This window comes from Parasteatoda tepidariorum, chromosome 7 (genome assembly GCF_982258835.1).
Source record: "Parasteatoda tepidariorum strain Cologne lab strain chromosome 7, Ptep-v5.0, whole genome shotgun sequence".
NCBI classification, from domain to species: domain Eukaryota; kingdom Metazoa; phylum Arthropoda; class Arachnida; order Araneae; family Theridiidae; genus Parasteatoda; species Parasteatoda tepidariorum.
This window is the reverse complement of record NC_141761.1, coordinates 44,924,139-44,939,054: the sequence shown is the minus strand read 5'-3', so window position 1 is coordinate 44,939,054 and position 14,916 is coordinate 44,924,139. Positions and strand designations below refer to the sequence as shown.

At 29.0% G+C, this 14,916-nt stretch overlaps 1 protein-coding gene across 8 annotated transcripts in view; it reads left to right on the top strand.

Annotated features, from left to right (window-relative positions):
- Positions 1–14,916, top strand: part of LOC107446463 (forkhead box protein N2) — a 52,450-nt gene that overhangs the window by 18,733 nt on the left and 18,801 nt on the right. For 6 of the 8 annotated variants that reach the window (XM_016061133.3, XM_071183513.1, XM_016061131.3 and 3 more), the window contains 2 exons: positions 12,027–12,090; positions 14,232–14,846. In XM_016061133.3, coding sequence (XP_015916619.1) covers positions 14,256–14,846 — 591 coding nt within the window. In that variant the 5' untranslated portion in view covers positions 12,027–12,090; positions 14,232–14,255. Of the gene's footprint in view, positions 1–2,612; positions 2,770–12,026; positions 12,091–14,231; positions 14,847–14,916 lie in introns of those variants that run through there. The other 2 variants (XM_087167774.1, XM_087167776.1) reach the window with 2 other exon arrangements.

Here is a 14,916-nt window from a genome sequence, read left to right as displayed (position 1 = left end):
CTAACAAAACGAATCTAAATAAATATATAACTAATGTATAACTTATTATTTAACACTTCTTAAATGATTACTTAAGACAACCTACCAAAAGGAATCTCAACAGATGCTTAACGTATAACTAATTATTAAACACTGCTTAATTTATTACTTAAGACAATCTAACAAAATGAATTACGAATGACTCTAGTGTTATCAATTTAGATAGAGAAATAATAACATTTTTGGTTCCATGTTATTATATAAAAAGTAATAATAAAGTAAGTTGCAATTCAACATTAAATAAACCACATTTTCTTTCAAATTTTTTGTTCAGAATTATATATTCAAATTTACTCATTATAAAAAACAGGAAGAAGAAAAAAATTAATTTTTGGAACCCTACAGTGAAATTTTTATGGTTTTTTTGAAAAGAAAAAGACTGATAAATGCATGCTTTAAATAAGTAAATGCTTTTTAAGTCCTACTTCATTTGAAGTCTTTACTTTTCAGTTGAAAAAAAAATTGATTTAAACTTGACGATAGTATGCACATAATCGAATTATCAAGATTGAACAATTTTGTTGGCTGTGTATGATACAAAAATAAAAAAGAGAAGAAAAAAGTTATTGTTAGGATAGATTAAGTGACTCGCACGTTTCGTGTTAATTTATTGGCAAATGCAGGGTGACCGGAAAATCTTTTTCCAAATTTGATTGTACAGTAACTCGTTCCGTTGCTCCTTATGTTCACACGTTCTGCTAGTAATGTACAGACGATCTTTTGCAACAAATAAAGTTTTCATTTCTTAAGAAAGAAAAATTTTTAAAAAAAATAAGCGTTAGGTTATTAACACATGAAATGTAAAAGCAGTATTTTACCCCGGAACGATCTAAAATATCTTAGGTATTACCAAGTTCAACTGTCGTTTTTGTTCTTGCTGATTTAATAATAGATAGACATCAATTCGTCCCCAATGTCTCAGAAAAACCTTAGTTAATACAAGCAATAATTAAAGAGAAAATCTGCTTGTTTTGTTTTTTTAGACGTATGCGAGAAACAGCTACTTAAATAATATTACATTTTATTATTCTTCGAAGTTGAGATGACACTGGAGTCGCCTTATATATTATCTTCTTGGATGCGAATAAATATTTATAATTAGATGATTATTTCTCACTAATTTTAACCTTTGATCAATCACGAAGAACTCCTTTTTTTTTTTGTTGCTATAAGCAGAATTAAATAACACAGACGCACACCGTGCTCAAACACAACCCGTGGTAATTTTTAAATTTTGCGGATACTTTTTTTAAAATATTTACTGGGGTTATTTACATGTTTAAAAGAAATTATAATATACATATAAATAAATTAATATTAATTATTTTTATAAATATAAAATATCAATTAAAACATGGATCTCCAAGCTTTATAGTAAAGTGTAATAATCTAAGTGTAACTCTTTTAATAAGTAAATATAAATTATCAAAAAAGACAGGGATCTCTAATCTTTTTGTACCTAAGAGTACTTTCTTGAATACCGGTCAGACACCTAGCACTATTAATTTTTCCCAGGTTAATTTAGATAGTATTAGGGAAAACTTAAATATTTTTGTTATCATCGCACAGCGGCGGGAACTTGTGAAATGGCTGTGGGCCCAAAGGTGCCCGCGGGCACAGGGTTGTAGCCCTCGATTGAGAATATACTGTGGAAAAAAAAAAAAAGAATTTTATAAAGATAAATCAATTTATTGGCCTACCCCTGTCCAAATCCCATGTCCGTTTTACTTTTATCATTGTTTTAGATAAAGTGCTTTATCATTTTATCTTCTTCAATCATTAGAAAAAACAAAGAAAAGCGAGACCTTTTTTTTATTTATTTATTTCAATCACAATTTCAACCTTAATATTGGTCATTTCTTGATTCAAGGATTACTTATTTCCTTTTCAGAATTCTATATAAAATAACGATTGCATAAATTAGTTCTGAAAAGAAATGAGAATAGTAATTTAGTTATTTTAGTTTAAAAATAAGTATTTTCTTTTAAATAAATAAAAGTAAATTTAGTTTTGAAAAGTTTACCATTTCTTGCTCTAACAAATTTTGTTTATTTCTTTATTGGTTTTTAGTTCACATACATAGTGTATTGTGTAAATTTTGATAAAACAACTGACAAATATACCTGTTTTATAGTAATTGCGATTCTATTGATATTTCATTTAATTTTTAAAATTCCTCAACGTTTATTAGTGCCTGTCAAAATAAGAATATTGTGACTGAAGAGTAAATTCAATTGAATTGAATTGAAGAATAAAATCTATTGAATTAATTGTAACTTTAATGCTTTACCGAAATGAACTTATTTTAGATTCAGATCATGTAGATCTAACTTTAGTTATTAGTTTCAGTTAATTAAAAATCATTGTATGATTGAAGAGAATTGAACTTTTTTCCAATTTATTTGCTCCCAACTTAATTTGGAATCTCATAAAGAAATGATGAATTCATTATATAAATAACTGAAAGTAGTTTATATTTTCTCTGCTTTTCCTAAAAATAGCAGCTAGTAATTTCTAAGCATTTGTGATAATCACTATGAAAAAGCGCCATCTCGACCTTTGTTAGATGGAATACATAGCATCGAGCTCACCTCCGTTGCTATGGTGATATGACGCATCTCGGTCCCCCATCCATAAGATGAGTTTGCTGTCGTCAGAATCGTTTGCTTTGTGCCTACTGAAAGGCCACGTGAAAATCAAAATTCTTTCTTATCTTAGTTTGCTTCTCACGTAAGTAGATACTTTTACTTAAAAATTTTGATTTTTTTCTTCTTTCTATAGCATTTTTGTTCGATATTTTATTTTTGCGACGAGTGCTTTATTTGAATTAAATTAATTCGCAGACGATTTTTTGTTTGCTCTTAAGATTTTACTTTGTAAATAAAGATATTCCAAATTAAAATATGTTTTCAATAACATGCTCATAAAAATGCTTGTTTCGAATATTTCTAGAGGTATGATTTTCAAAATGTTGTGTATGTGTGTATTTTAAATGTAGTATGTGTGGGTGTGCTTTTATCGGAATCTCCGATCTCATGAAAACGCAGAGAATGTTCCACGTTGCTATGACGACGAGTGGATGTGCATCAGAGGAAAAGGATGGTGATTTTGGTCATTGATTAGAAGTAGTTCTTTAGATTAGCCATAGGTTGCAAATTTATTTTATTAGTTTAAAATTATTATTTTTTTTTTTTTAATTTAAATTGATTAGTTTTATGCTATATTTCTCTAGCATTTTTATTCTATTTTGAATACTTTACTTCATTTAAATGTTTAATTATAGCTATCTTTAACTCCAAAATAAACTTGTACAAAATAATTTTAAAGAAGCAGGTTTAAAAATGAGTCTTAATTTTTTGTTTAAATATTTAAGTAAGAGTAAATTATAAAAATTCTATTTTTAATAACCACGTTTGGTAAATATCATTTTTATTTAATGCATTGGAATAACATTATTTTTTATTTTTTTATTCTAAAAGTTAGTCTTAAAAAAAATCTAATTTTAAACATTAAAAATTGAAAAGAGTCCCTGTTTTATGTATTAGTTCATGGCTCAAGGACTGATTTTCGTAGATGCTATAGAAATCATAGTTTAACAGGGAAAATAAATTAGTATATAATTTTTCAATTATTTTAACTAAGATATATATTTTTTTTATGAATGTTTAATTGCCTTTCTTTAAAGTTAAAATATTAAACGTTTTTCTACAGAATTGTTTCTATTTGTGATGTAGTATTAACTGTAGTTTTTAAGAGTTTTTTAGTAGCTGCTTGAAATTTAAAAATGTAATAATATTCGTTTTAGGACTTGTTTAACTACACCTAATATTAAAGCGAAACAGTTCATCTCTTGTTTGAATTTATCAGTTTTTATTTCTATTTAAGGATTTATAATTAACTTTTTGTAATCGTGTAATTTGAATGATTATTTATAGCTTAGGGAATATCAATTCGCATAAATGTGTGGAACCTTGAAACTTCTCAAAACAATATTAACCCCCTTCCCGGAAATTTGTTAAATAAGCGAACGATTAAATAACTTGATAAACAACTTTTTAAACTATTAAAATTTTCATATAGAAAGAGATGAAATTAAGTATTTTTTAGCTATGTGAAGCTAAGATGTTTTTCCAAAATCAAAGCTATTGTTTGATTTTCGGTGATTGGGCGGCTACTTTTTTAATTTTAGATCTTTTTTCCCTTGTTAATAAAGGCGTTAAGGGAATGTTAAGTGACACGTATAGTTAATGTTATTTTTTTTCCTCCCTAAACTTGTACGAGAATTGGGTTTTGATTCCAATTTCCATCGTGTCTTTTTAAAGCAACATCACGAGCTTTAAAGCATTTTCAAAGCATCTTTTATTTCCAATTTTCATTTTCGAATTTTCAGTTTTTGATACCTTTATTAATTTTTATTTTATAAATCGATCTTGATTTGATAATTGCTGGACTCGCATTGAAGTTGATGTGAACGTTGTTAATATTGATCATTTGACCCTGAAAATTTAAAATATTGTACTTTTGTGTGATGATATAGAGTAGTAAACGCGACTGTGTATTCGATAGACTGTGTATTTGAAAATCACGGGAATGGGATTTGTTACATATCGTTATGCATTAGATCGCTCAACATTAGATTATTTGACCAATTATTTATTATTCAAATACATGATTCTACAAAGCTGGAAGCGGTTGTTAATAATATTCAGTTTAATCGCGCACGAGCGTTGGATATTTTTACCGATCAAAGTAGCTCAGTTAATAGATTCGAAAAAGTATTTTAATTGTAAAACTTTTTTCCTTTTTCTAAGAATAATTTTTAATGAAAAAATAGCGCGTGTTGAGTTAATGCATTGTAAGTTTGCTAAGTTCGACTCATCGCATCGCATGCACCAAGTTTCAGAGGAGGGCTTCCTATATTATGTTCCTCTGTCAAAAGATGTTACTAACTATGTCTTTTATAGCTATACCAAGTCGGGATATCGAAAATTTAGCACAGATTCGATCGTAATAAGGTAAAATAAAAAAGAACTAAAAGAAGCTTTGTTAGTCTGAGGAACAATTTTTCGTGATTTTGTAGTTCTTCATCTGCTGCCACTCCGCTACAAATGTTATAGGGAATTGGTTGTGCTTAATCGGTACTTCCGCTAAAACAGAAGACTAAATCCGCTTTACTTATATTCTGCAGAGATGAGATTTTTCCGATTTTTTTTTTAATCGAAAACTCCGATTATCTAAAAGTTTCTCTTTTTTTTTAATATTTATTTCCGATTTTCAAAAATAAACAGAAAATTCAAACTACATAGCTGCCAACCCTTCCACATTTTTACATATTTTAGCTATTTTCTCCGCTTTTACGAGCAGAAGATAAGATTTTCCGCATTTTTACCCGCCCGCCAGATAGCTCATATTTTCGTAATAAAGATGTCGCTGCTTCAAAGAAGCCTTTTAGAAGTCCCAAGCCCAGAATCTGCTAACATTTCTATTCTTATTCACGCGATTTTAATATCAAACACAGCTTTTCGTATTTACGTGATTTAAACATTGCGCGTTGTTATTCTTATTCACGCGATTAATATCGTACATTGCGAATCTTATTTACGAGATTTAAAAATCCACTCTCACAAATTGTATTTACGCGTTTTTAAAAACCTATATAGCGATTCGTATTCACGCTAGTTTAAAATGCAATGTCGTGATTTGTTCATGTGGTTATAATGTTAAACATCGATTTTCATATTTATACGTGATTTTAAAATAAGGCATTGGGATTCGCATTCACGCGATCTAAAAATTACACATTGTGGTTCGTATTTACGCGATTTATGAATTGTGATTTTTATTTACACAATTTAAAAATTCTGTAACGCAGTTTTTGTTTTCTCATTTTTTGAAATCGAGTTTCGTATGCTCTTGATTTCAAAATCCATTATCGTGATTCATAGTCGCGCGATTTTAAAATCAATTATCGCGATTCTCGTAAGAAGTAATTTTTTCTTTAATTAGTTACTATAAATGTTACTGATTTTCTATCGACAATTATTAGTATAAATAGGCATATTCAAAACTTACATTCTGTGCTTGCAAAGAAGAATGTGACATAGGCAGGTAAAGAAAGAAGATGGGCTAACGACTTAATTAATGTCGTAATGTCGTCTGTTTCCCCTCATTCACAAGCTGCAATGCGAGCAATTTGACCTTTTTAAAGGATTTGCTTGCTTGTTTTGTAAAACATGAAGCTTTGGCAGAAAATTAAACAAAAATAAAAAAAAATTATATAGCAAACCAAGGCAATCACTTAAAAAGTGATTAAATATATTTTGGAAAAAGAGTTGATAAACTCAGCACCAAAAATTTAAAAAATAATGCTGCTGTTATTTATGCCATGAAATGCGAAATTCTTATCAGATGAAAAATAATTATCTAAACAGCTGCTGATTATCATGTAATTTTTCTATGTTAAGGAGTTACTATATGTTTCTACTTCGCAGTTATTGACATGTTACACAGGGCTCTAGCTAGATTAGATTATAATATGAACATAGTGATTCTAATTGTAAAAGATTCTTTTGTTTTCTAAATAATTTTAAAGAGTCATGTTACTGATATATTTGTTATAAATCATGTAACAGTATTTATTAAAAGAAAAGTATTGTTAATGTATGTTCTCAATAGTTTTAATTTGCTGAACCAAGCAGTTTCTCTAGTAATAATTGTCTCCTTTATGTGAACTGAAGAAAAATATAATTTTTAGCTTTATTTTTTCAATTGGTAATTTTATTTTTTATTAAATGTTAGGTATCATTAAAATCATTCATATATTAATAAATTTGTACACAATTTATGTCAACACATAGTTATTTATTATCTTAAATTGTCTGGAATTTATTATTAAATGATTGCACATGCTTAAAATTTACTCGCATGGAAATGCAGCTTTTTTGCCTTCTGGCCAATCTCATCTCTGATTGTGATTCCATTATAGGTGATCTAATTCACCTATAGAACAGTTTACGAGAAATTTACAATTTTGTTTTTCATTGTGGCGTCATAAATGTGATCCTTAAAATTTGTAATTCAAAATCTACGTAGATACATATTACTTATAATGTCAACTGATTCATGGGAGGGGGTATGCAGCTTCTGTTGTCCAAAGACCGGAGCACCGTAAGGTAAGGCCCTCATTGGAGATAAAACCAGTTTTTCGATTTTACAAAAAGTAAAGCTCATTTCCCAACAGCATGAGGTCCACTTTCAATGGATCCCGTCCCACGTCGATATCCACGGCAACGAGTTGGCTGACACTCTTGCAAAGAAGGGACTAGACCATCCAGTCCCCTCCACCTCAGAGCTTACATACCTTGAACTGTTTGCAAGGCAAAAGGCCCAGAACAAACAAAAGTGGCTGCTTCCACCTATTCACTACTGGTATAAAGCAAAAAGACCAGGACTCTATTTATCTCTCCCTGGTGACAGGCGAACCAACACCTGCTTATCCCGACTGGCCAGTGGACACCTGAAATGTCTCACATTTTCTGCAAATCAAAAAGTCTTTCCTCTTTGCCCTAAATGCCAACAAAACCAGGCATCACCTGAGCACATCTTGAACTGTTTAGGGCTGGACTGGAATGACATTCATTCCTCTCCCATTCTGGTTTCGGATTTTCTGAATATCAACGGATTCATTGATCTGGTCTGACCCCGTCAGACCAGATGGGAATTAGCAACAACAACAACTTATAATGTCAACCAGGGTTGGAGTTTTTGCCGGCAAAAAGGGTTTTTAGCCAGGACAGTGGCAAAAACTGGTAAAAACCAGCAAAAACCAAATTATCTAAATTGCTGATTAAATATTATTACAAAATAATTGAAACAAATTTAAATCAATCATAAGGAATAATAATTTTGATACATTACATGAAAAAATTATTTTTAACATATTAATAATTAATATAAGGGTAATAATTTTTAAAAGATTGAAAGTTTTTGATCTCCTTTCATATTAGAATCCTAAAATATGTTTTTTTACAAATAAATATTATTATTTGTATAATATTATTATTTGTATAATATTATTATTTATTATAAAAAATTATTATTTGTACAATAATTAACTACACATGTTGATAAGATATTTTATGCTTTAAATTATAGTTATATTAATTTAAAATAAGTTCATTTCACTGGAAAAAAGAGAATAATCACAAATTTTCCAATCAATAATGTTTTAAACTACTAAAATGATATATTATTACATTATCATTTAATTATGGAATAATAATTTTGTTAATTTTTTTGTAACTATTTATATTCATAAAATATATTTCAATTTTAGGAATAATTTTGTATCAAAAATGTGTTTTTGTCCTCTCATCTTGGAAAATATAGGTTTTTGCCACTTTTTACCAATTTGCTTGGCAAAAACCTGTTTTTGCCAGGACGGTTTTTACCGGTATTTACCATGGTTTTTTCCACCTGCGGCAAAATCTTGCCAACCCTGATGTCAACAAAGTGGTCTGCTTTGCTGTATGCTGTGGAAAAATTGTTGTATTTTTACCAATATTGATGTAATGCTAAAGCTGCCAAAAGTGTGTGCGGATATATCATTGTTAATTCTTGGTTTCATTTCGCATATCAGATTAATTTACTTCGTGTTTCAAATATCTTATTTGCACCCTTTAACTAAGTCTCTAAACAGAGAGCTGTCGAGTCTTCTAGTAGGAAAAAAATGCATTTTATATTGATGTCAATTTGAATAAAGGAAAAGTAATTATTTATCATTAATCACAGATTTCTCCTTTCATAAAAAAAATTTTAAAAAAGAATTACCTTTAAAAAACCTGTCAAGAGTTTAATTTTGTTATAATTTTTCAACTAATTCATATGTTTTTAAGTATAATTGTAATACAGTCAAACCCCGCTATAGTGAACCTTCAAGGGACAAAAATTTCGGTTCACTATAACCGGGAGTTCACTATATCCGTTACACAGGTAATTTCACTAATGGTTTCCAAACTCCTCCCTTTTATTACATTATATTCATATAAATGACTGAAAAATATTATGTAGTAGCGAAAAATGTGTTATTTTTCATCACTCTTCGTCTTGTGCACAAATAAAAATTAGTAATCTTTAGCTGATGAGCAATCTTCAACATCAGATATGGAAACACTTCCCGACTCTCAGATAATTTTTCCTGAATTTCTGTTATTCCGCTTTTTAAACCTGTCTAACCAGCCATTCGAGTACATAAAAGTAGTTTCTATAGATGGTTTTAAAAATCGGTATATGTATTTATTTTGAAGTAGAAATTTCTAAATTATTACAAAGAAAATGGGGGGGGGGGGAATCAGTCGAAGACAGAAAAAAGTTCATTATATCCAACTTCCTCACTTTTTTGGTTCACTATATCCACTAAAAATAACATTATACGTGTATAGCAAGGCACGGGACCGAGCATTTCGTTCACTATATCCGGAAGTTCACTATAACCCGTGTTCACTATAGCGGGGTTTGACTGTATATGGAAAAATTTTAAAAAACTATTTTAAAAACTTAGATAATTTTAAAATCCAGTTTACTCACCAAGTATCTACAAAAGTTTATTCTTGGCAAGTAAAAATAAATTATCTTTCCATTCTTTGCAGATGTATTTCATTCAGCAAAATATACAGTTATGGGTTTTGACCGAGGGAAAAAAAAAACATAAATTTTTATTTTTCAACCCAGGCTTATGTGGTATGTGGATGTCTGGGGTTGGTTCTTTTGTTTGTTTTCCCTGAAAAAAATTCAGAGATTTGGAAGGAACCAATAGAAACCTAATTAATTAAAAATCTAATTTCATATTTTAAATTTATTTTATGTAAATTAAAGCAGAAATTATTGTAATGGTAAAAATTATTTTATATTTTATTAAGATTGTGGTCTATCTCTTTAATATTTTGATACCTAAAACTGCATTGTTAAATTTGTTTCAAATTATTTTATATTCAACATAAAATATTTTTTATGACCTGAGTAGGTATTTACCTGATATTAAAAGTTTTACTTTATATAAGAAACAGTTATAGATTTAGAATATTACTGAATAAATTATATATTTAGAGTAGCAAGTATCCTGCCTGCTATATAAGATAACTTTTTTATTATATTTTCTTCCCATCATAGTCAGGGCCGGATTAACGTATAGGCACACTAGGCATGTGCCTAGGGCCTACGAAATTCAGGGGCCTACAAAAAACTTAGGAGAAAAAAATTTGTTGACAAAAATAATTTAGCTTTAAGAACAACAAGTGTATTTTGCACAAAATTATGAAGATACAAGTAAAAATATAATATTTTTCGGTAATAAATTATTTTGCAGAATCTTATGATCAAATATATTACTTTTTTGCGATTTTTGGATTCAACGAAATCTTGTATTATGTTGTGTTGTCGAATTCCAAACTACGCAAAAAGTTCGATAAACAAATTTGTAAATTAAAATCCATATTAATAAAAATGTAAAGAAAAAAATATTCAAGAAAATTTTAGCATATATTTTGAAAAGAGGAAAGGAGGGGAGGGCCCAAAAACGGCTATGCCTAGGGCCTACGAAAGGTATAATCCGACTCTGATCATAGTAGGTAAACTTGTCTATAATTATTGGAAACAAATGCAAGGGAAAAGAAAATTGCTAAGTACAGACTGGTTTCTTTCATTGCTGAGCAGTTATTTTATAATTTACAATAACTCAACAATTTTTTTTTTTATTTCAAATTTGGCTGTCACTTATTTGAAGTTATTTCTTGTTTACATCTTTGCTATTTGAGGGGGGGGGGAATCAAAATTACAATTTTTATGATAGTAAATTTTTTTGGAATCTTAATTTTTTCTTAGCTGTCTATTAACTGCCCCTTGTCTGAAAGCTTGAGGCTCTTGCCCCTTGACCTCCTTTTTACACACCTCTATCTGAGACATTTACTAAGCAAGGGAGAGAAAAAAACATTGATTTACTATATTGATAATAGTAAAAGATTTTTAAGTCCCTTTTAGCTTTCAGTTAACAAGGAGTATAAATGCACCAAATGAAACTGTACAGTTAAGTTGCATGGTAATTATAATGTTTTTTTAATTGAATTGTAGATTTTGTTTAAATAGTAAAGATTGTAATAATCAGGATGGAGATCCGACTTGATCTATCGAAAAATATACTGTCTAAAGCCTTATTTGAAATTAAATAATTGCAAGTGATATCCCATAAATTACAATCTTCTGTAAATAGTAATTTTTACTTTTCCTCTTTATAACTTTATTAATATCCTAATTGAGTAGGATATTAATCCTATTGTACTTCTATTTTTCTTGCGATCAGGAAAAATTACTTATTACTAATTTTAATTACTTATTACTAATTACTAATTTTAATACAGAAAAATAGTATTGCTACATTACAAAAATTTAAAAACAACTTATGTCTCATTATCATTAAGTTTTGACCCTCCTATTAGAGAAACACTTATGTCATCCGTATTACAAAAGAACCACTGTTAGTTAACTATCGAAGATTCTGTCACAAGATTTTTTATAACTGCAAATGTTCTGATGTTTTGTTATAAAATGAACAAATAACTCTCACTAGTTAAATTAATACAATTTTTTTAGCTGATGAATAATTTTGTTTTGCGAACTGAAATTTCTAAAGAAAAAGAGGAAGGAACCTCTATTAAATAAATATCAAATCATGTATAAATTCCTATGTAATGAATCAAGAATTAATAACAGCTGTTGAAATGTTCATCTTGACTTAGATGTAACTTATGCTGTGAGGTGCATCACGGTTTTGAGCATTTTCTGATTTAGAGGTATTTCTGATTAGGGGTAAAATATTGAATGGGAATATTTACTTGGTTACTATTTTAATCCCTTGTTACTTGATCACATGTTTTCCTAATTAGTTATCTACCATATATCTTGTTCATTTATTAATGCTTCATTTTTTATTCCAGTTTTTGAAGAAATAATTTATGAAAGGAAAACCAAAGTGATGCAACTTACTATATTTTAATATTGGTAAGTTACCTAATCTTAAATCCTTTCTTCTTTTCTGTGATGTTCAAAGCATTTGATAGCAGTGGCATACATAGACTTAGGTGCACACCCCTGCAAGATTTTAAAATTCGCCCTATCATAGACTTAACACAAAATTTTTAAAATATAATATGAAACGAACATTTATAATCTTTTATTTTATTTTAATTTATGTATTTAAAATGGATTAATAGGGAATTAATTGCAATGTAAGGCAGTATCTAAAAAAAATTAAGGTTGGAGCATTGTATACACTTACTGACTTAACACATTGAAATGAAATTAATCTTAAAAATACGACAAAATAACTCACTATCTTGCAATATTTATATTCAAAGTTAAGAGATTTTTTGATTTCTAATGTGAATAAAAAATATCTTTTTATAATTCATATCCATGTATTTTAATATGTTGATGGAAAATACGATAATTTTTATTAAAATATCAGGGCATAAAATTAAGTTCTTTTAAATATTTATAATTCTTTTTTTATTACCTTAATTCTGCAATTAAAAAGTTAAAATCCTTTTTTACGCAACAAAAAATTAGAAGCGAAGTTCAAAAACAGTTAGCAGTTTAAGAGCTCACATTCAAGGTTCACATTACGTTATAATACATTCAACATATCAAATTTTTTAAAAAAAAATTGAAAATTAAACTTAGATTGTGAAATTGCCTGATTCGCAACTCGTTATAGCACCAGATAAAAAATATCAGGATTTTTGAAACCCTGTGGAAAAGCGCAGCAATAACTATTGAAAATACTATAAAGAAAAAATTCTTAAATTTGAGCTGAAATCAGTGCAAATAAAGCGCCCATTGGAAATAAACGATTTGAGTGTGGTATTAATGCATATTAAAAATATAGGGATTTTCAAAACCATGTAAAAATGCTTATTAATGATAACGATGGGAAAATAGCTTGGATTTACTATAAAATTAATAAATAATAAAGTAAGATAAAATAAATAAAGCTTGTCAAAAGTAATAACTATTTACATGATTCGAAATTCGCAGATCGTTATAATATTGACCGACAATATAGCCTTTCAAAGTATGATCGAAAAGTCCCTTGGATTAACTATAAAAAAAATGGAGTTACAAAAGTGATTACTAAAATTCGAAATTTACAAATCATAATTTTGTTGTATTAAAAATATTGGGATTTTCAAAACTGTGGAAATTTGTTGTGATAACCAACGAGGAAAGCGATAAAAAAAATTACATTGATTTAGATTTGGCGTGTCCAAAACTTAAATTCAAACAATTTTCGATTTTTTATTTTCCAAAACAAATTATAATAGTTTTTATTTTATTTATTTTTACGTTCAGGAACTGCCTCAGGCGGCTGAACCACGAGAGCTCTCAGGCCGCAGGTTGCGCACCCCTATATTATGTATTATTTCTAGATTGTGTGCCCTCAAACCTCATGTGACCTCCTCTCCGCGGGGGTTATTTACGCCATCGTCTGATAGCCTTGTCTCTAGAACTGTATAGCTTAGTAATTTATGCTAGAGGTCTTCAATATTTTGTACTAGAGGGTTTTTAGGAAATATTAGCTAAAAGATAAAATATAGTCAGAAAAATGCATTAGCAGAAAGGAGATGACAGTTAATTTTAGTTTAGTATAAATTACTAAGCTTTATGTAGTATGTTGGTATTTTGTTAAAAATTGGAATAGAATAATCATTTTTTTTAAATCAATTTTTGTTTTTATCTGTGAAACAGACAAAATACAATTGTATTGAAATGCTAAGCATGTCTACTGTACTGAAATGGGGGGGGGGAAACTTAACAAGAGATTGAATACCATTACAGACATAATTATAACATAGTTTTCGATTCACTAACAGAAGGCCTTTCTCATTTTCTTATTCAACGATTGTTTTGAGCAGAATGAGATATTTCAGCAAAATGCTTAAATATTATCTAGTCATCATTGGTCCGTTCCAGAGAAGCTTGTGGAAGACCCTTATTTTATACAGAAGACGTTTGAAGAAGATGAGATATTTATTTTGGAAAATAATGCGCAACATATTATTTATATGATTTTGTATTTGTGTATCTTTTTTTCCCCTTCTTGTTTCTGTTTGGCTGATAATTGTATTGATATTTATTTTAAGGAGAAAAAGAAAAACTTATATCTAATGGCTGTTGAAGAACATGCTGAAGAAGATAAATCAATCCTTGCTATGACAACAAATTTTAAGCATACTCCAAATGGCTTGTTATCCATAGGGAAATCTTCTAATCCTAACAGCTTGTTTGTGACAAATCTTGTAAAAGAGACTACTGGTGAAGATGATGAACTCACTAGTTTGGCATGGTTACAGGACACTAATCTCCTGAAAAATTTTCAGGTAGGCAACTATGGAATAGAAAGTGAGGATGTTCTAAGCGACAGCCCATCAAGTGACTATTTGGATGAAACAATTGAGCATGTTACTGTAAATGGCAGTGAAAGTAGTGAACAGAATGTGAGTGAGGCAATTTCAGGCCACGCACCGTACAATCCAACCCTTCATGCCAATTCAAAACCTCCATTTTCTTTCAGTTGCCTCATTTTCATGGCTATTGAAGAATCAGCAAATAAGGCTTTGCCTGTCAAAGATATATATAATTGGATTCTTACTCGTTTTCCATATTTTCAAAATGCACCTACTGGTTGGAAGAACTCAGTTCGTCACAATTTGTCTTTAAGTAAATGCTTTCGAAAAGTGGAAAAGGAAAAAGGCCAGGTAAGTAATAATTTTATCTGTCTTTTAAAGTTTAATTTATAGTTATTGTGGTTTTGCATCTTTTAATAAA